Source organism: Chrysochloris asiatica, unplaced genomic scaffold, assembly GCF_000296735.1.
Source record: "Chrysochloris asiatica unplaced genomic scaffold, ChrAsi1.0 scaffold00116, whole genome shotgun sequence".
Classification (NCBI taxonomy): domain Eukaryota; kingdom Metazoa; phylum Chordata; class Mammalia; order Afrosoricida; family Chrysochloridae; genus Chrysochloris; species Chrysochloris asiatica.
The window spans coordinates 5802053-5824415 of NW_006408634.1; the positions used below are offsets into that span (position 1 = coordinate 5802053).

General features: G+C 47.6%; 1 protein-coding gene across 1 annotated transcript in view; it reads left to right on the forward strand.

The window, feature by feature from the left end:
* Positions 1–20753, forward strand: part of LRRC4B (leucine rich repeat containing 4B) — a 33605-nt gene extending 12852 nt beyond the window's left edge. The window contains exon 2 of the mRNA XM_006868142.1: positions 18936–20753. Coding sequence (XP_006868204.1) covers positions 18936–20753 — 1818 coding nt within the window. The remainder of the gene's footprint in view (positions 1–18935) is intronic.
* Positions 20754–22363: the final 1610 nt, after the last annotated feature.

A 22363-nucleotide genomic window follows, 5' to 3' on the forward strand; every position in this document is an offset into this window, starting at 1 on the left:
GCCAATCTTTCAATTAGTAGCCAAGTGCTTACTTGTTCTTACCCTTGCAAAAATGGCATGGAAATGGTGTCTGACCTCCTCTGGCTTCACAAAGGGGAATGAGGAGAATCACCAACCCAAGGCTGATGCCTGTGAAGTGGGACTCAGACACGATTCTACCCTTCACCCTTCTTTATCCTATTCTGACACCAATCGTTCCTTCCCCAGCAAGCTCTTACTTCTCTGTTGGGTTCTATTAATCCATTGCAGTGACCACACAGAGCTCACAGACAGGGCCCACAACAATGGGGCTTATTGGGGAAGTGAACAGGGTACAAATCAGGATTAGAAACAGCTCAGGATACAGCAGTTCTCTGATCAGAAGCATCTCTTCTCAGCGATACCGCAAGCATGGCGCTCTCTCTCTCTCCCTCATCCTTGATCTCTGCCATGCAGCCCCTTGGCCTCTGTCCTGCTTAAGCAAGCATTATAAAGCTTCTTTAGCCCTGTGGATAAATACCCAAAAGAGATCCCATTCCAAAAGCCTGCCTGAAGGCACTCAGACCTCAGCTCTATATCTCTGAGCTGTTGCCCCCTCTTCTCACAGAAATCTCGGGGTTCAAAAACATGCTTCACTCATGACTTTTTTTTCTTCTGGATAGTAAGATGCCCTCCTCTGGCGTCTGAGATGGCTGGCTCGTTTAAAACCCAGCAGAATGGCAAAACCAACCAATCCCCATTTTAGAGTCTCATTACACCCTATTTGCATGGCCCCACCCAATCATTCCACCACTTATCTGTCAGTTTGTGGTACTGTGATGGCTTGTGAGTTGCTGTGATGCTGGAAACTATGCTACTGGTATTTTAAAATATCAGCAGGTAGACAGGTTTCAGCTAAGCTTCCAGACTAAGCCAGACTAGAAAGGAGAGGCAGACCACTCCTGAATGTTTAGCCACTGAAAACCTTATGGAAAACAATGGAACACTGTCAGATAGAGTGCTGGAAAATGAGCTCCTCAAGTTGGAAGACACTCAAAATACGACCAGAGAAGAGCTGCCTCCTCAAAGTAGAGTTGACCATGATGATGCCAATGGAGTTAAACTTCCGGAACCTTTATTTCCTGATAGGGCACAACTCCAAATGAGGAGAAATAGTTGTAAACATCCATTAATAATCAGAACATGGAATGTGCAAAGTGCAAATCTAGGAAAACTGGGAATTGCCAGAAATTAAATGGAACACATGAGGATCGATATCCTGGGCATTAGTGAGCTGAAGTAGACTGGTATTGGCCTTATTGAACCTGACAATAATGGTTTACTATGCTGGGAATGACAAACTGAACAGGAATGGTGTAGTATTCATCATCAAAAGAACATTCCAAAATCTACCTTTAAGTGCAATGCTGTCTGTGATAGGATACTATCTATACACCTCCAAGGAGTCCAAGTGTGGCACTGTGGGTTAATGCTCTGGACTGCAAGGTCACGGTCAGTTTGAACTGAAGGTCAGAGGTTCAAGTTCACCAGCTGCTCCTCAGAAACCCTATACAGGGTTGTTATGAGTCGCAACCGACTCGATGGCCCTTAACAACAACAAAGAAGACCAGTTAATATAACTATTATCCAAATTTACACACCAAACACCAAAGCCAGTTATGATGAAATTGAACCTCTTCTTCCGCCTGAAATTCATCAAACATACAATCAAGATGTATTGATAATTACTGGCAATTGGAATGTGAAAGTTGGAAACAGAAGAAGGATCAGTAGTGATAAATATGTCCTTAGTGATAGATATGATGCTGGAAATTGCACGATAGAATTATTCAGGATCAATGACTTATTTTTTAAGTGACATAAAAGATGATTTATACACATGGACCTCACCAAATGGAATACACAGAAATCAAACTGATACATCTGTAGGAAGAGTCGATGGAAAAGCTCAGTATCATCAATCAAAACAAGGCCAGGGGCAGACTGTGGAACAGATCATCAGTTGCTTATATGCAAGTTCAAACTAAAGCTGATGAAAATTAAAACAAGTCCCAAAGAGCCACAATATAACCTTGAGCATATCCCATCTGGTTTAGAGACCACCTCAAGAATAGCTTTGATGCATTAGACACTAATGACCAAAGACCAGAAGAGTTGTGGGATGACATCAAGAACATCATACAGGAAGAAAGCGAAAGGTCATTAAGAATACAAAAATGGATGTCAGAAGAGACTCTGAAACTTGCTCTCTAATGTAGAGATGCTAAGACAAATGGAAGAAATGAGGTAAAAGAACTGAACAGATAACTGAACAGCTTGAAAAGACAAAGTATTATAATAAAATACCGCAAAGACCTGGAGTTAGAAAACCAAAAAGGAAGAACATGCTCAGCCTTTCTCAAACTGAAAGAACCTAAGGAAAAAAAAAAATCAAGCCTCGACTTTCAATATTGAAGGATTCTATGGGCAAAATATTGAATGATGCAGAAAGCATCAAAAGAAAACAGAAGGAATACAGAGCCACTGTACCAAAAAGAAATGGTCAATGCTCAACCATAGCAAGAGATAGCATAAGATCAAGGGCCAGTAGTACTAAAGGAAGAAGTTCAAGGTGCACTAAAGACACTGACAAAAACAAAAAAAACAAGGCTCTGGGAATTGGTGGAATACAAATTGGAATCTTTCAACAAACTGATGCAACATTGCAGGCACACACTCATCTATGTCAAGAAATTTGGAGGACAGTTTTCTGCCAACTGATTGGAAGAGATCTGTATTTGTGCAATACTCAGCTCAGGTCTCCTCCTCTCTCTGAGGGACCCTCGATCCAGCTTCCTCCCAGCTTCAGTGCACCTTCCGTAACTCAGCCAGTCACCACGGTCTTCAATTCATCTTTAAAGCGCCTCCCTTCCACCAGTACAAGCCCTGTCTTTGTCCTGGGGCTCCACGTGCTCAGGCCCCGCCCTCGCCCTTGTCCTGGGACTCCACGTGTTCAGGCCCCGCCCTTGTCCTGGGGCTACATTTGCTCTCCAACTGCACTAGACTCCGGAGCGCCCTCTACTGGGCGCCAGGAGCAGTGGCCTCTCCCTGTCCTGCAGTCCTTCTTCCGCTGTGTCACGCATGCCCCAGGACGCTCCCACCACTTCGATCCCCTCCCTTCTTCGCAGAAGTAGAAACAAGCTAGGAGAGGGAGCCCTGGAAAGGGGTTGTAACTCATGAACCCACGCCCTGCTCTGCTCTTTGCTTCCGGGGCCGCCTAGTGCCTCCTAGACATCCGTTATTACGGCTTACTTACTAAGGGAGCTCTGGTAGCGTAGTGGTTACGAATCGGGCTGCGAACCTTAAGATCAGTGGTTTGAAACTACCAGCCGCTCCGCTGGAGAAAGATGAGGCTTTCTACGCCCGTAAGCAGAGCCTATACGCCCATTGTGCAGATTGAGAAGCAGATGCAGTCACAGAGGCTGGGAGGGTGAAAGTCCGGGTCAGAACTGTTTCGGCTGTTCCTGAGCCTTGGTCATAGACTGCACCATTCAGCTCTCCAGCTGAGCCCAATCCTGGAGGCGAGGGGACAGGAACCTGAGAGCCCAGGTCTGTCTGGAGCAGGATCTGGACAAAGGTATGGTGGAGGCTGGGGCCTTGGGTTTGGGCTCTCTCCTCTCCAGTAGACACTCAGCTGTGGTCTGAGCCCGTCCACCCCCTTATGACCAGCACGCATTGGGAACTGCCTGTGGCTTTGGCACAGTTACAACAGACAATTGGCTCCGAGTGGCTCCTCAGAGTGGCTCATTGAGCCCATGAGCACCCTCATGACAAGAGGTCAGTGCTTGGCGCACAGGTTTGGAGCATCCTAGCAGGGGCAAGTTTAGGATTCATCTTGGGATAAAAGTTGAGGCTAACAGTGATGGAAACAGTCGTGATGGAAATGTGCTGAGGGAGATCCCGGCATCCTGACCTCCCCTTCTACATCTAACACAATGGGCTGTGTGACCATGGTACTTGCCCAGACAACACTCCTATCCCCACTTCACAGAAAGGGAGACTGAGACTCCAGCAGGCAGATTCTGGTCCCAGCAGCTACCGGAACTTATGAGCCCCAGGACCCTGATGCCACCCAATGCATTTGGAGGTTTTATGATGTTTTCTCTTAGTTCATTATTTCCCCTGGAATAAGGGGCTAAGAATCCTGGTGTGGCGCTGTGGGCTAATGCGTCAGACTGCAAAGTCATTTGAACTGCAAGGTTGGTGGTTCAAGCTCACCAGCTGCTCCTTGGAAACCTTATACCAGGTCACTATTGGTGGGAATCGACTCGACAGCACTTAACAACAACAACAGTCTCCCTCTTTGATAGGGAGGGACAAGCCCCTTATTCCAGGGTAAAGAATAAAATATGAGAAGGTGTCATAAAAACATTTAGTAGGAAAAAGTAACATAAAAATATGAGAAGCCATCATAAAAAAATTTGTTGTTTACCCAAGAGTTGGTTCCAACTCATAGCAACCCTACACAGGGTTTCCAAGGAGCAGCTGATGGGTTTGAACCATCATCATCACCCTTACAGTTAGCAGACCAGTGCTTATCCTACAACATCACACCAGGATTCTATGAAAACATTTTGTGTTGTTTCAATTGTAAATGTAAAAAAGAAATTAATACAGAAAACAATCAACCTAAACTCAGTAAACTTTTGTTATGGGGCTCACTGCATTCAAAACATATAAAAACCTTATATCTTTATGGTGTTGAGATGAACAATTCACTTAATCGTGTTCCTACCAAAGTTTAATTTTCAATAAAGGATTTTGTGACAGTTGATTTTCTTAAACACCCCAACAGAACACAATGGGCTTGGGTTTTCTTTTGTTTTGCTGTATTTAAGCTTTCATCATGCTTACCTATGGCAACTGAAGTGGAAAATCCTCAAAATAGGGCACGTGATAGGATGGTGGATGGGGGAAGAGGCCCCCTTGGGGACTGGGGGGCAGTCAGGGTTGGTTCCTCCAGTACAGGTGTCACTTGACTTTACCTGACTCCTGTCTGTGTCCTTGAGACCTGGTTCAGACCCCGTCATGGATGGGGGTAAACCAAACCCCAAAACCAAGCCCATGGTAAAGCGTCCTCATTACTACAGAGCAGAACTCTCCCATAGCATCTTCTTGGCTGCAACAGTTATAAAAGTGGGTTGCCAGGTCTTTCTTTCACAGCACTGCTGAGTGGGTTTGAACCGCCAACTTTAAGGTTAGTAATACAGACAAACCATTTGTGCCATCCAGGAACCTGAATGGGGCAGCAGTCAGGAGATGAGAAGGATTTGGGGACATGGGCAGTTCGGCAGGACCCCGGGGAACCCTCAGGATCCCCTTGGTTGAATGATTAGGACCCTGTATGACACCTTCTCTGCAGAACCCTTGGAGGACGGGCGGGCCTAACTTCTCTGTAGCATGGAAGAATGCCAGCATCCTATCAGGGTAAAGAGGTCAGGTGCTGCAGACCCCAGAGAGGACCCTCACCCATAACCCTGAGACCAGAAGAACTAGATAGTTGGTGCCCAGCTATTACTACCAATTGCTCACATTAGAAGATCCTGGATAGAGTGAGAGAAAATGTGAAACAAAACTCAGAATCATGAAAAAGACCAGACTTACTGGCCAAAGAGATTGGTGGAACCCCCAAAACTATGAACCTTAGTCATCTTTCAGGTCTGGAACTGAACTCACCCCTGTAGTTCACTTTTCAACCAAACAATAGACAGATTCATAAGGAGAACAATTGTTATTTAAGTGCTGTTGGGTCATTTCTGACTAGTGAAATCATAAGGGCAGCAATTACCCAAGGACAAAGTTCAGAAGGGTTAGGAAAGAAAGGGAAAGTGAACCAGGAACCAGGAAGGAAGTGGGATATAAATATTGTTACATTGAGAGGATTATAATCAGTGAGATGAAGCAATGTGTGGGAATTGTTCAATGTAAAACTGATGCTCTTCTCTGTAAACCATCATCCAATTCAATGTTACAATGTACCGATTTTACAATTTAACAATTGTTACAATGTAACACTTCAATGTTACAGATATTTAAAAGTCCCACCCTGCAGCTGGCCTAGTGCAAGTCATGCAAAGAGGACTCTGAAATGCTCTGGGTCAAACTGTGTCATGGAGGGACTCCAAGACTGCTTCTCCCCTGCAGCCAAGCAGTGTCCAGTCCCCACCGTAATCTGCTTACACCATGGCCATTTACATGATCATCTGACTCATCTGTCTTCCCCACGTGAGGTTGGGCTCTGGAAGGACAGACAGAGCTTGTCTCTCTCTATCTTGTCCACTGCTGGATCCCAGAGCATGACATGTGGCCTATAGCAGGTGCTCAGATGTGTCTGTTGAATGAACAACATCATCACAGAGGTTGACATATGACTGATATGACTGATCTCTGCAGTGCAGAAAATACAGGGACACCCACAGATATAGGCCCTCTAGGTTGACAGGTACACAAATACAGGCCCTCTAGGTTGACAGGTGACCAAGAGTGGTGAGGACCTCATGTTTGCACTCCAGAGACACAGGTTTCTGATCTAGATTTTGCTGCTTTGGAACGGCAAGGTAGGGAGGGCAGGATTTCCACATGGATTTAGTGAAATCACCATTTCAGAGCATTTAGCACAGAGTCTGGTACGTAATAAGCACTTAATGCATATCAGTTCTCCTTTTTCTTTATCGGGAACCTGCCCAGGACAGTACTTGAAGTCAGAGATGAATTCAGGCTTGGATTGCTCAGGAGGAGAGGAGAGAAAGTGACTGGCTTTGGTCTTTAGGTATACATGCTACATCTTAAGGTTAGCCACTAAAACAAGAAAAATCCACAAATTCTAAAATATTAAAGCAAGGAGATGGAATGAGAAAAAACTCAGTTGATCCAAAAGATATCAGGAAAGAGAAAAGCAGGCTACAAAAATCAGGACAAACAGAAAGCACAAAATGAGGGTAGAAAGAATCCTAAACATATTAGTAATTATTATAAATATAAATGGACTAAACTTCCAACGAACAGACACGAATGCTTTAGACTGACTGAATTCAAAACAAAATCCAAAAGACATGTCCTAAGCAAAGGACAGGAAAGTTGAAACTAAAACAGATGGCAAACAGTAATCGAAATAAAGTTGGGCATAGCTTTAATAATACCAGACGCATAGACTTTAACGCAAAAAAAAAGCTGAAACCGGAACAAAGACCAGAAGTTGTGTTACTAGGGGTTTTGATATGTTGGCATTGCCAACCAGGCCAAAAGGTGTGCAAGATGCGCACACTGGCCGACACAACTGAAGTATCTATCCACCCACAAGCACTGTGCCCACCCTACTCCATTTACTGAACAGACTTTGGCTGGAGTCCGCCAAGAACCAGACTTTGCACTGGGTGTGGGGAATGCAGAAACCATTCAGACGGTCTCTGCTCATAAGGATTAGTTGCCAAATTAAAATCCACTGTAATGGAGTCTAATAAGGAGAAATGTGTATAATAGGCAGGGTTCAGAGAGGGTTTCCTAAGGAGACAGCAGTGTGCGTGAGGGAAGCGGAAGGAGGATAGCACGCCAGGCCAAAGGTTCAGCTGTGTAAAGGCAGACAGGTAGACCAAGCCTGGAGAGTGGACAGAACCCTGTGCATCTCCCCGTGGCTGGAGTGGAGGAGAAGGCAACAGGGCAGGTCCTACAGGGTTTCCCACACCAGGTCTCAGGTAATGAGGAGTCATAAAAGGATTGTGACCAGGGATATGGTAGGGTCCAAGCTACCTTTTAGACCAGTCTGATAACCTACAGAGGAAAGATGCTGATGAAGTGACAAAGAGCCTAGGGACAAAAGAACCACTAAAAGTCACTATCAGCTAAGTCAGTGATTCAAACATACAGATACTCCCCAATTTACAACAGGGTTCTTATTCCAATGGCTCCGATGTAAGTCAGATGCGTCTCTCTCTCTTTTTTTCTCTCATTATTATTGCTTTTTATTATCAGCATCTTTATAAATCTTTATTTGTCTTTAGGGGCTGGCATGAGAATAAAAACATCAGCAAATTATACACCACAATAATATATGTAGTATATGTTACTAATAAGGAGCTCTGGTAGCGTAGTGGTTACGAATCAGGCTGCAAACCTCAAGGTCAGCAGTTTGAAACTACCAGCTGTTCTGCAGGAGAAAGATGAGGCTTTCTGCTCCCGTGAAGATTTAGAGCCTCGGAAACCCTGTGCAGGGTCATTATGAATCGGAACTGACTCCACGGCACATAACAACAACAAACAACATGTTACTAATGATACAAATAATGCAGAAAAAGTAACAGCAATCAACAGACCAGTCTTAATAGCTTGATTACGCAGGTGCGTCTTGTAGTTGGAGACTTCCTATAGGTATTCTTTCTTGCTTGCCACATCCCCAGTACTTCACATTCCAGATCTCATGCAAAACTCACAGTAACCCCCCGGGGTATCTGTGAGGAAAGTGGATTCAGAGAGGTGAGGATATTTGCCCAAGGTCACACAGCCGATCAGCAACAAACATGATCTAGCTGCGCTCAGGACTCTCACCGCTGTACTGCACCCCGCCCCCCTCCAACCAGGCACCATGCAGAGACTAGGAGGAGGGTGAGGGGGGTAGAGTAGACTGGAATTCTGTAAGAAACAAAGGAACTCACTATTTAAAGCCATTCTACCCCACATCTTTTCATTAAACCCGGCTTCCCTTAGCAGCCTGCTTAGTTCTCTGCCATTACTAAAGTGATTGGCAGGGGGGCTCCCCACCCCCTTTGGGAGTGTTCTCGTCCACCTTCCTTCTTCCACCTTCTGATCTCAACTGGGGCAAAGCTCACCAGGGGAGGGGAGGTGGGGGGAGGTGGAAAACAGGCCCTCTGGGCTGGAGTCCCAGTTCTACGGAGGCTAGAGAGTGAGGGCTGAGGGTTTCCCACACCCCTGCCCCACCTCCACTTGGCCCCCATCCCAAGTCCAGCTTGCAACTTCCTCATCACATGACCTGGAACATGTGACCCACTCTGAGAAGGCAGAAGCCTTGATAACACATAGTTGGTGGTGCAGAAGGTTTGCACTGGACTGTTTGCCAATCCGTTGGTGGTTTGAACTCACCCATTAGCACCACAGAAGAAAGGCCTGGCAAGCTACTTCTGTGAAGACTTACCACTAAACAGAGAAGACCCTGATGGGCAGTTAGTTCTCCTCTGTCAGGAGTTGTGGGCTTGGGATCTTCTGGCCGGAAGTAGTAGAGAAGAAGATGGTGTCAGGAATGTAAATTGGGCCAAAACCCAGCATTCTGGGGTGCCATGTGAGGCCCATCAATTACTCTAAATCGCCAAAACCACCTCGGGGCCCTCCACACACTTGCTCCTTCAGAACCACTTTATACCCCAGTGCCTTTTGGCAAGCATTCAGTACCTAAGCAATGTATGGATAAATAAGGGCGATTTGCTGGGCATAAGAGGATGAACAGGAGTTTTCCCAGTGGAGGAGGGGACTCCTGGGTATGGTCTGGGAAACCCAGATTCAGCGAATGGCCCTCACGCATCTCTCTCCCCAGACTTCACAGAACCTGTAACTCTCCTTGTGACTCTGGGAGGGAGCACAAGGGTTCTCAAACTGATTTGATCTGGAAGCTTCTTCTTGCTACTGTTGTTGGGAGGAGCATAGCGGAGTGGGGAAAAGGAGGAATGCTTCTCAGGTGCTCTCCGGGGCCAGGGCAGGGCTGGGTTTCAGATCTCTTACTGTGGACGCATCTGCTTCCTCAGGGTGCAGGTCTCAGGTCAGGGTCTCCCCTAACCCTCAGGGATCCACCATTTGTTCCTCCACCCATTGCTTGTCCCTGCATGTCGACCTGCAGGTTGCTCCGTCCATCATCTCCCACAGACACAGCTCACCTCCTGCACCCTGCATCTCTCCTAGTTAGCGGTCCACTGTAGGAAGGCAGAGCATCAGAGAACATGACAATGACTCTGTTGCTTTTATTGGGGACAGAATTCTTTACAGTCATTAGAATCCTGCTTTGGAAGCCTATTTAATGGTATGGGTGGGGTGCTCATGATATAATATTATCAAACGCAGAGCCCAGCAGAATACATGGTACACCACAATTTTGTTATAAAAAAAATTTAAGATGATGAAAAAAATTTATCACTGCATCAGATACACAGAAGATAAGAATATGTACCAAACTATTAACAAGAGCAAACTCTGGGTAAAAGATTTTTTTTTGTTTTTTTGTTTTTTGTTTTTTTTAAGGTTTTTATTGTGGATTGAAGGAGCTCTGGTAGCGTAGTGGTTATGAATCGGGCTGCGAACCTCAGGGTCAGCAGTTCAAAACTACCAGCTGTTTCGTGGGAGAAAGATGAGGCTTTCTGCTCCTGTAAAGATTTACAGCCTCAGAAACCCTGTACAGGGTCGCTATGAGTCAGAACCGACTCCATGGCACATAACAACAACAACAACAACATTGTGGATTGAGTGAAAGTTTACAGGACAGATCATCAGTTTTACATTAAACAAATCATACACTTTATTTCATTACAATGATTATAATCCCCTCCTTGTGCCATCAGTTAACAGTATTTCTTTCTATTCACTTTGGCTTTTTTTTATTTAAACACTCAGGCATACATAATAATTTACACCACCAAGAGGCACATTCTGCAAGCCTACCTCCTAGTCGCTATCTCTTAGTCCCTCTCTTCACATGAATCTAGAGTCCTCAGCTGCTCCCTTTCTCCATGTCCCCATCTCTGCCTCAATCTCTGGTGTCGCTGCTTCTCTGGATAGGGTCCCACATTCCTCTTGTGCTCTTCTCCCTTGATGATCCTAGGGTCCTTTGTTTCTGGACTATAAAATTAACTACTCTCTCGTAGTTACAAGTACTTTGACTGATCTTTCTTTTCTCCCTAGATTGTTGCCCTAAATGAGCATGAATTATTTTGATCAACAGAAAAAGATAGTTATATGAAAAGTTGTTCTGCCATTATAGCTCAGGTGTTATTCAGCCCAGGGCTTGGCATACAGAAGACTTCAATGAATGTTTATTAAAGGAGGGGAAGGGAGGATGGATAGTTGGATGGTTGAGTAAATGGATGGCTGGCTGGCTGGCTGGCTGGATGGCTGGATGGATGGATGGATGGATGGAAAGTAGGTTGAAAGGATGATGTATGATGGATGGATGGGTGAGTGGGTGGATTAAGATTGGAAAGTGTGTTGGAAGGATGGATGGATGGAAAGTAGGTTGAAAGAATGCATGGATAGATGGATGATGTATGGATGGTGATGTGAAGATGATGGATGGATGGATGAGTGGATGAAAAGTAGGTTGGAAGGATGAATGGATGGATAGATGGAAAGATGAATGGGTGGATGAAAAGTAGGTTGGAAAAATGGACGGATGAATGGATGGAAAGTAGCTTGGAAGGATGAGTGGAAAGAAAGATGGATGCATGAATGAGAGAAAACACGAGTGCATGGGTGGATAAAGGAATAGAAGGAAGGAAAGTATGTTGGAAGGATAAAAAGAAAGATGGATGTTTGGGTGGAAGGAAGACAAGGAGAATAAGTAGATGGAGGATGGATGGGAAGGAAGGAAGATGATGCATGGTAGATGGATGAATGGGTGGAAGAGATGAAGACTGGATGGAAGGAGGAAACACCCCCTCCCATAATCATACCCTGTGCTATGCGTTTCCTCCCTCAGTCTGAATTCCCTCCTGTTGTGCCTAGTGGCACAAATGTTTTGCACTGTGGTAGCATAGTGGTTACGAATCAGGCTACGAACCTTAAAGTCAGCAGTTCGAAACTACCAGCTGTTCCGTGGGAGAAAGATGAGGCTTTCTGCTTCCGTAAAGATTTACAGCCTTAGAAAACCTGTACAGGGTCACTATGAATCAAGTCTGACTCCATGGCACATAACCACCACCAGACCACTAATGGAAAGGCTGGCTGAACCCTCCGGTGGCACTGTGAAAGGAAGGCCTTGTGATCTCCTATAAGGATTGCTACCAAGCAAACCCTGTGGGGCAGTTCTGCTTGACCACCTGGGGTCACCACGTGTTAGAATCCACTCGAAGGCGATAGGTTTGTTGTTGTTGTTGTTTGTCCCTGTAAACCATTCAAAATGACCTGAGAAGTCCACAGTTTTAAGGACCCAAAGACACCTCCTACTCTGTCCCTTTAACAGACCATGAAGACTCCTTCATTGGACAGCAGTGCTCAGGGTCTATTTTAAGTTTCCTCAGGAAAGCTGGTTTCCATGTAGGGAAGACCACCCAGAGACGCTGCTTTCAAATGCTGTTCAGCACAAAAAGTGACAAACCAACCTAAAACCTAGTCCGGCATTCCCACCCGCCCCTTCCCCAGGTGGATGAGACACACACCAGCAGCTGAGTTTAGTAAGAGGGTAGGAGGTTAGGGAGAGCTGTAGGAGCCCAGCATGGAGGCTCCTACCAAACAGACAGAATGGGTGGGGCCAGGACACCCTCCAGAGCAGGTGCCAGCCATCCTAGGGCAGATGAGAGATAACCAGGGGAAAGTGGGAATCGTGTTCCTGGCAAAGGGAACCACCAGTGCAAAGAGACAAGTTTGGGTTTGTTGAGTTCTGGAATTGCTTGCAAAGTTGTGAGCAGGGAAAGGACAGAGAGCCCTGGTGATTCAGCTTAAGCACCACCGATAACCTAAAAGTCAGTGGTTCAAATCCACCAGTCCCTCCGAGGGAGAAAGGACCTGTTAGTCTGTGACAATAGAGATGACAGCCTAGAAAGTCCTATGGGGAAGCTCGACTTTGTCACACAGACTCAACGTGAGTGGGAATCAATTCGATGGCACCCAACCACAGGCCCTGTGTGAGACCATGTCCAGATGGGAGAGGGGGAATGAAGCAGAGAGTCACAGGACAGAGGACAGACAGAAAGATGGGGGTGGGGCGGGGGTGTCAGGCCAATGTGCCTGCGTTTCAGCGGGGACTTGCAGTAACAAGTCTGCCACCCCTTAACCCCCACCCTCTGCAGGTCTATTTTAAGTTTAGAAGGCTCAGGGCTCTCATTCTAATGGTCATTCAATGCCAACAACAATAATAATAGTAATGTTGTGATGAGCACTGGCCACGGTGACCCCGTTTCATCTTCCTGAAGCAACTTTCACCATCCACTCTTCAAGTGACAGGCCTGCAGCCCAGGAGTAAGAGATGGCTCTGAAGGCAGTTCCCCCAGAAGTGCTGGCCTCTGGACGAAGCCTCAGTTTCCACATCTGTTAAATGGGAACAGCCAGGCTTTGAGGCAGGACTGGCCCATGGCGCCCCCCCTCTGGAAGCTTCCATTTCCTCCTTTCGAAAATGGGGTTCTCCCTTCTCCGGACTGGAGGATAAGATGCAAAAGACGCCATTGTGTTCATAAAGAAGACCCAACAGGCGGTGGATCCCCACACGTGGCGAGTGAGCATCACATAGAAATGCACACCATAGGGGTAAAACATACCCACTGGCTTTCAAAGACTTTGTATGAAAAGGAATGTCAGATCAGTTATTAATAATTTTTATCTTGATTGCATGTTGAAATAATATTTTGGATACAGAATAAGTAAACTATATTGAAATTAATTTCACCTCTTTTTTGTTTGTCTTTCGCTCCATTTTGTTTTCGTGTGGTGACCAGACATTTTTTCATTACATGTGTGGGCTCACACGATATTTCTATTGATAACAGTAATACCCACTGCCATCTGTCTAGTCCGTTCATATTCATAGCGACCTGTAGGACAGAGGGGAACTGCCCCAGAGAGTTTCTAAGTCCTGGTGGGGCACTGTACAATAAGTGCTGGACCACAAAGTCAGTTTGAACCACAAGGTTATGGTTCAAACTCACCAGCTGCTCCTCAGAAACCCTATACATTGTCTCTATGAGTGGGAACTGACTTGAAGGCACTTAACAACAACAATCTATAGAAAGGAACCTGAAGTGAATGGCTTACAAGCTTTCAAGAGGGAGCCTAGTTCCAGAGGGCAAGGAGGAAGGTGGAATGTCCAGTGAGTAGTATCCAATCTGTCTAGGCAGGGCTGATGAAATGAAATGCAGACAGGTCTCTTGTGATACAATAGTGAATAACTGTTATCAGGACTGATTGTGAGGGTTGGAAATGTAAAGGTAGACATTTTGTAGCAAGGAGGGGAGTGATTAACTTTGCAGTCTAGGAGAGGAAGTCCCTGGGACCATGAAGGGAGAAGAGTGGAGAGTGGGACCCTACCCACAGAAGTACTGATGCCAGAGATGGAGGCAGAGACAATGATGTGGAGCAATGGAGCAGCTGGGGACTTTAAACCCAGAGAGGGAGAGGGGCTGTGTGCTGACGACGGGGGAGGGGGGGGGGGTAGGCTTGTAGTGTATACCCTTTGGTTGGTTGATGATACATGGAGGAGATTGTAACCATGGCAATGAAACGATATACGATAGGATGAATGTAAAACTAATGTTCTCCCATGTGAACTATCACATAATTCACAATAAAACATTTTTTAAAATAAATAAAAAGGAAGGAACCTGGTGGCGCTGCAAGATAAGCATTGGACTGCGAGCCACAAGGTCAGCAGTTCAAGCCCAACAGCAGCTCTACCCGTATAGGGTCGCTGTGAGTCAGAATCAACAGCAGTGGATTGATTTGGTATGGGGTTTAGTCTTTATGGAAGCAGATCGCCACAGAGCAACTGATGAGTTTGGACCACATTTGGGTTTGCAGTTGAGTTTTTCATTGCTGCACCACTAAGGCTCCTTGATATCAGTAATAGCTGTTGTTTTATGATTATTACTGGGCCAGAAACATTACTGTTCCTTCTGTTCAGTGCCTTCCAGGGTTTAAAACAAAATAAATTCATTACCCCACCGCTCTGCAGCTCACTGTGTAAATTTTGAGGAGATGGCAGGGCTGTGTTCCTTTCTGGAGGCTCGAAGAGACTATCTCCCACCTTTCAGAGGCCACCCGTATTCCTTGGCTGGTGGCTCCCCTCTCCATCTCCAAAGCCAGAAGCGTAGTGTGTCTCTGACCCTGCTTCCCCCATCACATTTCTCTGACTCTCCTGATGTCCTCTTCCACTGTTTTTAGACACATGTAAGTTTAATGATATATCTTCCACCTCCCCCAATATTTTATTATGAAATGCTTGGGAAATACAGAAAAGTTGGAAGAATTGTACAGTGAACACAAACATACATGCTACCTGGATCCTATCATGAATGAGCCCTGGTGGTAATGTGTTTTAGGCATCAGGCTGCGAACTGCAAAACCCACCAGCGGTTCTGTGGGAGAAAAGATGAAGCTGTCTGCTCTCATAAAGATTTATAGTCTCAGAAACCCTATATAGGGTCCCTAGGGGTCAGAATGGACTCAATGAAATGGCGTTTTAGAGCTTATCGTTAACATTGTGCTCTATTTACTTTGACACATACTTCTCCATGTAGACACACTCTGACTTCCTTTTATCCTGTGTGTCAGATAAATACATATGTAACAAAACATTTGCCATTTCAGCCTACTTCGTATGCACAGTTCAGTGACAGAGAACTCAAGACATTTAACTGTCAATCACCACCATCCACATCCAAGCTTTTCCATCCCCATTACAAGAAACTCGGTGTCTCTATGTAGTGAGCGCTGTTTCCCCTTTCCACCGGCCCCTATCCCATTGCCACTGAGTGGATTCTGACGCATAGAGCCCCTACAGGATACAGTAGAATGCCCCGTAGGGTTTCCAACATTGTAATCTTTACAGAAACAGACTGCCCCCAACTTTCTTCTGTGAAGCAGCTGGTGGGATTGAACCACTGACCTTTTGGTTAACAGCCATGCACTGGGTTGCTATGGGTCAGAACCCACTCGACAACACTTAACAACATGTGTATCCATTCGTCTGTCGATGGATACTTTGGTTGTTTACACCTTTGGGCAATTGTTAAAGGTGCTGTAATAAGCATTGGTATGCATCAAATACAGTCTTACTGTTAGTAATTGATTTTGTTGTTGAGAACATACCCAGCAGAAACATACATCAATCCTCATTTCTACATGTTGAATTCAGTGATACTGTTAGGTATGGACTTTTTTAAAAATAGCTTTTCATTGTACTTTCACTGAAGCACCACACATCAGTTTAGGTTCTCATTCAACAATTTCTGCCCAAGTTGTTCAGTGACAATGTGTGAACATTCTCATGTTTTCCATTCTGGTGTTCTGTGTAGGTACCTCATTGCCAGAGAGTTGATATTGACTCCAAGCTGCCCTATAGGACAGGGTAGAATTGCTCCTTAGGGTTCCAGAGACTGTAAACCTTTTTGGGATTTACAGGATCTTTAAGGAAGGAGACAGCTTCATCTTTCTCCCTCGGAGCGGTTGATGAGTTTGAACCACCCACCAGGGCACTTTATGTTTAAGTATATTGTTGTTAAGTGCTATGGAGTCAATTCCAACTTATAGCAACTCTGTATTAAGTTTCCCAGGAACGGCTGATGGATTTGAACAGCTAACCTTGTGGTTAGCAATCTAATGCTTATCCTACAGCACCACACCAGAACCCTCCTACATAGGTATTGTTAAGAGCCATTGAGTCGGTTCCGACTTATAGCAACACTGTATAGGGTTTCCAAGGAGCAGCTGGTGGGTTTGAACTGCCGACCTTGTGGTTCACAGTCCAGTGCTGATTTTTTCCTGCTTCTTAGAAACATAATTTTTGTTGATCAAAGAAAAAAAAGAACAAAAATTGTCCATAATCGCCAGCGCTCAGAGTTTACTACTAAGTCGGGATATTTTCTCTCAGTCTTTTTTGTGTGTGTGCATATATGTGGCTACCCTGTTCTTAACATTTTGGTAATCTTTGTGAAGTTGCAATCACATAATATTCTGGAGTTCTCTATTTCCCCTGTCCACCACTTGTCTGTCTGTTTGTCGTACTGTGGTGGCTTGTGAGTTGCTGTGATTCTGGAAGCTATACCTCAGGTATTTTAAATACCAGCAGGGTCAGCCATGGTGGACAGGTTTCAGCTGAGCTTCCAGACAAAGACAGACTAGGAAGAAGAAGAGGCAGACTGCTTGCAAATATTTAGTCACTGAAAACCTTATGAATAGCAGTGGAACACTGTTAGATAGCACCGGAATCGTGACTATTAAAACATGATGAAGAATATTGCCAGCAGTGGGCTCAAGCAAGGCAATGCTTATGAGGTTGGCACAGGACCGGACAAGTGTTTTGTTGTATTGTCGCCATGAATCAGTACCGACTTGACGGCACCTAACAACAAAAACAGCATTTCCCTTAGTATCATAGCATGAGGAGGCCTAGGGGCACAGTGGTCAAGCATTCAAGTGGTTCAAACCCACCAGGTGCTCCATAAGAGAGATATGTAACAGTCTGCTCTCATAAAAATGACAGCCTCGGAGACTCTCCGGGGGATTTCTACTCTGCCCTATAGGGGTCGCTGTGAGTTAGAATCCGCTTGATCGCAATGGGGTGTTTGTATTTCCACATCATTAACTAAACCAAAATAAGCCAAATCCGTAACCATTAGTCAAGTCGGAAAGTTCCACCGAAATCTGCCCATCACGGGTGACCCTGCTGGTATTTGAAATGCTGATGGCATTGCTTCCGGCATCACAGCAACACGTGCACCACAGTGTGGCACACTGACAGACAAGACTGGGTGGTGGATTCTCATATTATAAAGGTACTCTGCACTTCATAGTCTCTAACACCCCAGTGGGTCCTATACCGTGATCAAAGTCGGCAATATTTCTAGAGTGAAATGTTTGAACAGTCACATGTGTAGGATCAATAAGAGCTTTAAATAGCTTCATGGGAATTTTGATGAGGTTTTGCCACCAAATGGGATTGGTGCCAAAGTGAGGAGGAGTCTTCTGTGTGCCGAGCTCTAAGGGCTTCGGGAAGCAGGGACCTTACTCTCAGGGAGTTATTACCCATCAAGCATCAAGAAACAAGTGTGGCAAGGAGGAAGTGCTCAATCATCTTCATCTTTTGTATTGAGGTACAATTTACAAATAATATAATACGCATTTTAAGACTGCAGTTTGGAGAGTCGCATACAGCCATGTAACTACCACCCCACTTGAGAATATATCCACCACCCCAGAAAGTTCCTTCAGACCTCTTCCCAGTCCTCCTCCCACCCCATCAACACACTCAGAGGCAAATCAAGTCCGTCTGAACCCTGCCACAGATATTCATTGGTACCTGGCTTCTTTTGTTCAACACAATGTCTGTGATATTCACATCAGCGTGGTGGTTGTTGTTAATTGCCATCGAGTTGTTTCCAATCCATGGTAACTTGATGTATAACAGAAGGAAATGTCCACTCCTGAGCCATCTCCATAATTGTTTGGATGCTTGGGTAGCTATTGAGCATACCAAGAGTTCATTCATTTTCATTCCATGGTATGGAGGTACCTCAGACTGTTCACCCATTCCCTGATTGATGGACAGTTGGATTGTTTGTTTCCAGTTGGGTTTGTAATTACACAGCTGTTGTTGTTATGTGCTGCCAAAACCACCAACTCATAGCGACCCTGTATAGGATTTCCGAGGAGCGGCTGGTGCGTTTGAACTACCGACCTTGTGGTTAGCAGTCCAGTGTTTATCCTACAGTGCCACACCAGGGCTCCAGTTGCCCAGTAGAGATAGACACACGTTTTCACACCTCTTAGGTCAACACCTACCTAGGAGTAAAATGGCCAAGCCACGTGGTAATATTACGCTTGATGCTATAAGAAACTAGCAAACTGTTTTCCAAAGTGTACCATTATTTACCCCCACCAATAGAGTGTGAGTGGTCCAGTTGCTTATCGACACCCTCAACACTTGTCAGTATTATTCTCGTGTTTACTCTAAGCCAGTATTAGCTGTACTGATCGGTCTTCCTCCCCCTCCTCCTTAGGTGATCCGAACGGACACGTTTAAACACCTTCGTCACCTGGAGATCCTACAGCTGAGCAAGAACCTGGTGCGTAAGATCGAAGTGGGCGCCTTCAACGGGCTGCCCAGCCTCAACACGCTGGAGTTATTCGACAACCGACTGACCACGGTGCCCACGCAGGCCTTTGAGTACCTGTCCAAGCTTCGCGAGCTCTGGCTTCGAAACAACCCCATCGAAAGCATTCCGTCGTACGCCTTTAACCGCGTGCCCTCACTGCGGCGCCTGGACCTGGGCGAGCTGAAGCGACTGGAATACATCTCGGAGGCAGCCTTCGAGGGCCTGGTCAACCTGCGCTACCTCAACCTGGGCATGTGCAACCTCAAGGACATCCCCAACCTGACGGCCCTGGTGCGCCTGGAGGAGCTCGAACTGTCGGGCAACCGGTTGGATCTGATCCGGCCGGGCTCCTTCCAGGGCCTCACCAGTCTGCGTAAGCTATGGCTGATGCACGCCCAGGTGGCCACCATCGAGCGCAACGCCTTCGACGACCTCAAGTCGCTGGAGGAGCTCAACCTGTCGCACAACAACCTGATGTCGCTGCCCCATGACCTCTTCACGCCCCTGCATCGCCTGGAACGCGTACACCTCAACCACAACCCATGGCACTGCAACTGTGATGTGCTCTGGTTGAGTTGGTGGCTCAAGGAGACGGTGCCCAGCAACACCACGTGCTGCGCGCGCTGCCACGCGCCCGCAGGCCTCAAAGGGCGCTACATCGGCGAGTTGGACCAGTCGCACTTCACGTGCTATGCGCCTGTCATTGTGGAGCCGCCCACGGACCTGAACGTGACCGAGGGCATGGCGGCTGAGCTCAAGTGCCGCACCGGCACCTCAATGACCTCAGTCAACTGGCTGACGCCCAATGGCACGCTCATGACGCACGGCTCCTACCGCGTGCGCATCTCCGTGCTGCATGATGGCACGCTTAACTTCACCAACGTCACCGTGCAGGATACGGGCCAGTATACGTGCATGGTGACGAACTCGGCCGGCAACACCACCGCCTCGGCCACGCTCAACGTCTCGGCCGTGGACCCCGTGGCGGCGGGCGGAGGCGCAGGGGGCGGCCCCGGGGGCGGGGGTGGTGGCGGCTACACCTACTTCACCACGGTCACGGTGGAGACCCTGGAGACGCAGCCTGGCGAGGAGGCACTGCAGCCGCGCGGCACCGAAAAGGAGCCACCGGGGCCCACGACGGACGGCGCGTGGGGCGGGGGCCGGCCCGGGGAGGCGGGGGGCGCCGCCGCCTCGTCCACCACAGCGCCCGCGCCACGCTCCTCGCGGCCCACGGAGAAGGCGTTCACGGTGCCCATCACGGACGTGACGGAGAACGCCCTCAAGGACCTGGACGACGTCATGAAGACCACCAAGATCATCATCGGCTGCTTCGTGGCCATCACCTTCATGGCGGCGGTGATGTTGGTGGCTTTCTACAAACTACGCAAGCAGCATCAGCTTCACAAGCACCACGGGCCCACGCGCACGGTGGAGATCATCAACGTGGAGGACGAGCTGCCCGCCGCCTCGGCCGTGTCCGTGGCCGCCGCCGTGGCCGGTGGGGGCGGCGTGGGCGGGGACAGCCACCTGGCCCTGCCAGCCCTGGAGCGGGACCACCTCAACCACCAGCATTATGTGGCGGCCGCCTTCAAGGCTCATTACAGCAGCAACCCCGGGGGCGGGGGCTGCGGGGGCAAGGGCCCGCCGGGCCTCAACTCCATCCACGAACCTCTTTTGTTCAAGAGCGGCTCCAAGGAGAACGTGCAAGAAACGCAGATCTGAAGCCTGGGCTCTCTGCGGCCAGCCACGGGGGACGGGCCAGACTCGGGACCCCTTCTTTCGTGTCCCTCACCGGCCGGCTGGTCACCCGGATCCGCGGGGGAAGGTGGGGACAAGCGGGCTGTGAGCCCCCAGCTGCTCCTGGACGCCCCCTCACCCCCGCGGCGACCCGACCATTCAGAAGAAGGGCCAGAACTTGGGGTGTTTCTTCTCGCTCTCCCCACCACCCTGCCCGGCCCTCTGCCTTCTGCCAGGGGAGAGAGGAGCTTTTTTTTGGGGGGGGGCGTGTTCTATCCCCAACAACTACCCTCCTTTTATGGTTTTTGTTCTTTTGTTTGGTTGGGTTTTTTTGCAGTTGGAAACTTCCCCCATTTCCCCTTCCCACCCTCGACCCTGGAAACTGAAGAAACAGGGAGCTTTGTTCGACCCTCCCCAATACCCTGGTCCTCGCCATGCCGGTCCCCCCTGTGGTCCCCCAGCGCTAAGCTCCACTCATCCTTGTTCCTCTTGACTGAGGGGGGACAGCCTCACCTCGTTGTCCTCTCCGGGGGTCCTAATTCCCCTCCCCCTGCCCGCCCCACAGACTCTTTTGATACTGAAGGGAGGTTTGCCTCAACGACTACCTGCTCTGTAATTACTTTAAAAAAAACACGGAAAACGGTAAAAAAAAAAAAAATTTTTTTTTTGAGGGTGTTGACAGCTTGGGGGAGAGAGAAAACAAAATGGAGATGGGACATGGGATGGGGTGGGGGTGGGGGTGGGGGTGGGATGAAAACCAGTGTCTGAGCACCCTCAGGAAGGGAACAGGACAGCTGGCCCTACACCTGGTATGCTGAGGGGGGTGTCCATGCGGGATGACTGGAGGCCCCAGAGAGATTCAATCCCCTCACACGCCAGAAACTGGTACTGTTCCCTTCATTAACAGAGCCTCTCTGGGTGTCTAATAACCAAAAGGTTGGTGGTTCAAAACCACCCAGTGATGCTGCAGAAGAAAGGCCTGGCGACCGGCTTCCATAAAGACTGTTGTTTTAGGCGCCTTCATAGGGATCCCATAGGACAGAGTAGAACTGCTTCCTTGGGTTTTGAGGCTACACACCTTTAAGGATGCACATGGTCAGATCTGTTCTCCTAAATTGCTGCTGAGTGTGTTCCAAACGCTCACAGTTCAGTTAACAACCATGCACTTAACTACTGCGCCACCAGGGTTTTGTAACGATTGTCCACTGTCATCGAGTCCATTCTAACATTAACGACCCTACTGGACACAGTAGAACTCTCCATAGGATTTCCAAGGCACAGACTACATCTTCCCCTCCTGTGAATAGCTGGTGGGTTTGAACCGACCAGCTTTTATGGCAGCGGAGAGTTTTAACCACGGTGCCACCAGGCTCTCCTATCATAAAGATAACAGACATGGAGAACCACTGGAGGCGTTCTACTCCATAACGCATGGGGTCGCCATGTGTCAGAATTCACGGTGAAGGGTTTTTGTTTCGCTTTTTTGACTTCACAGCAGAGCAAACTGAGGGGGCCCCCTGAACGAGGGCGGACTGGACTCGATCCCAAAGCCACTCAAGAAACAGCTGCGGTGGAAAGGGGGTCGTGTGGAGGGA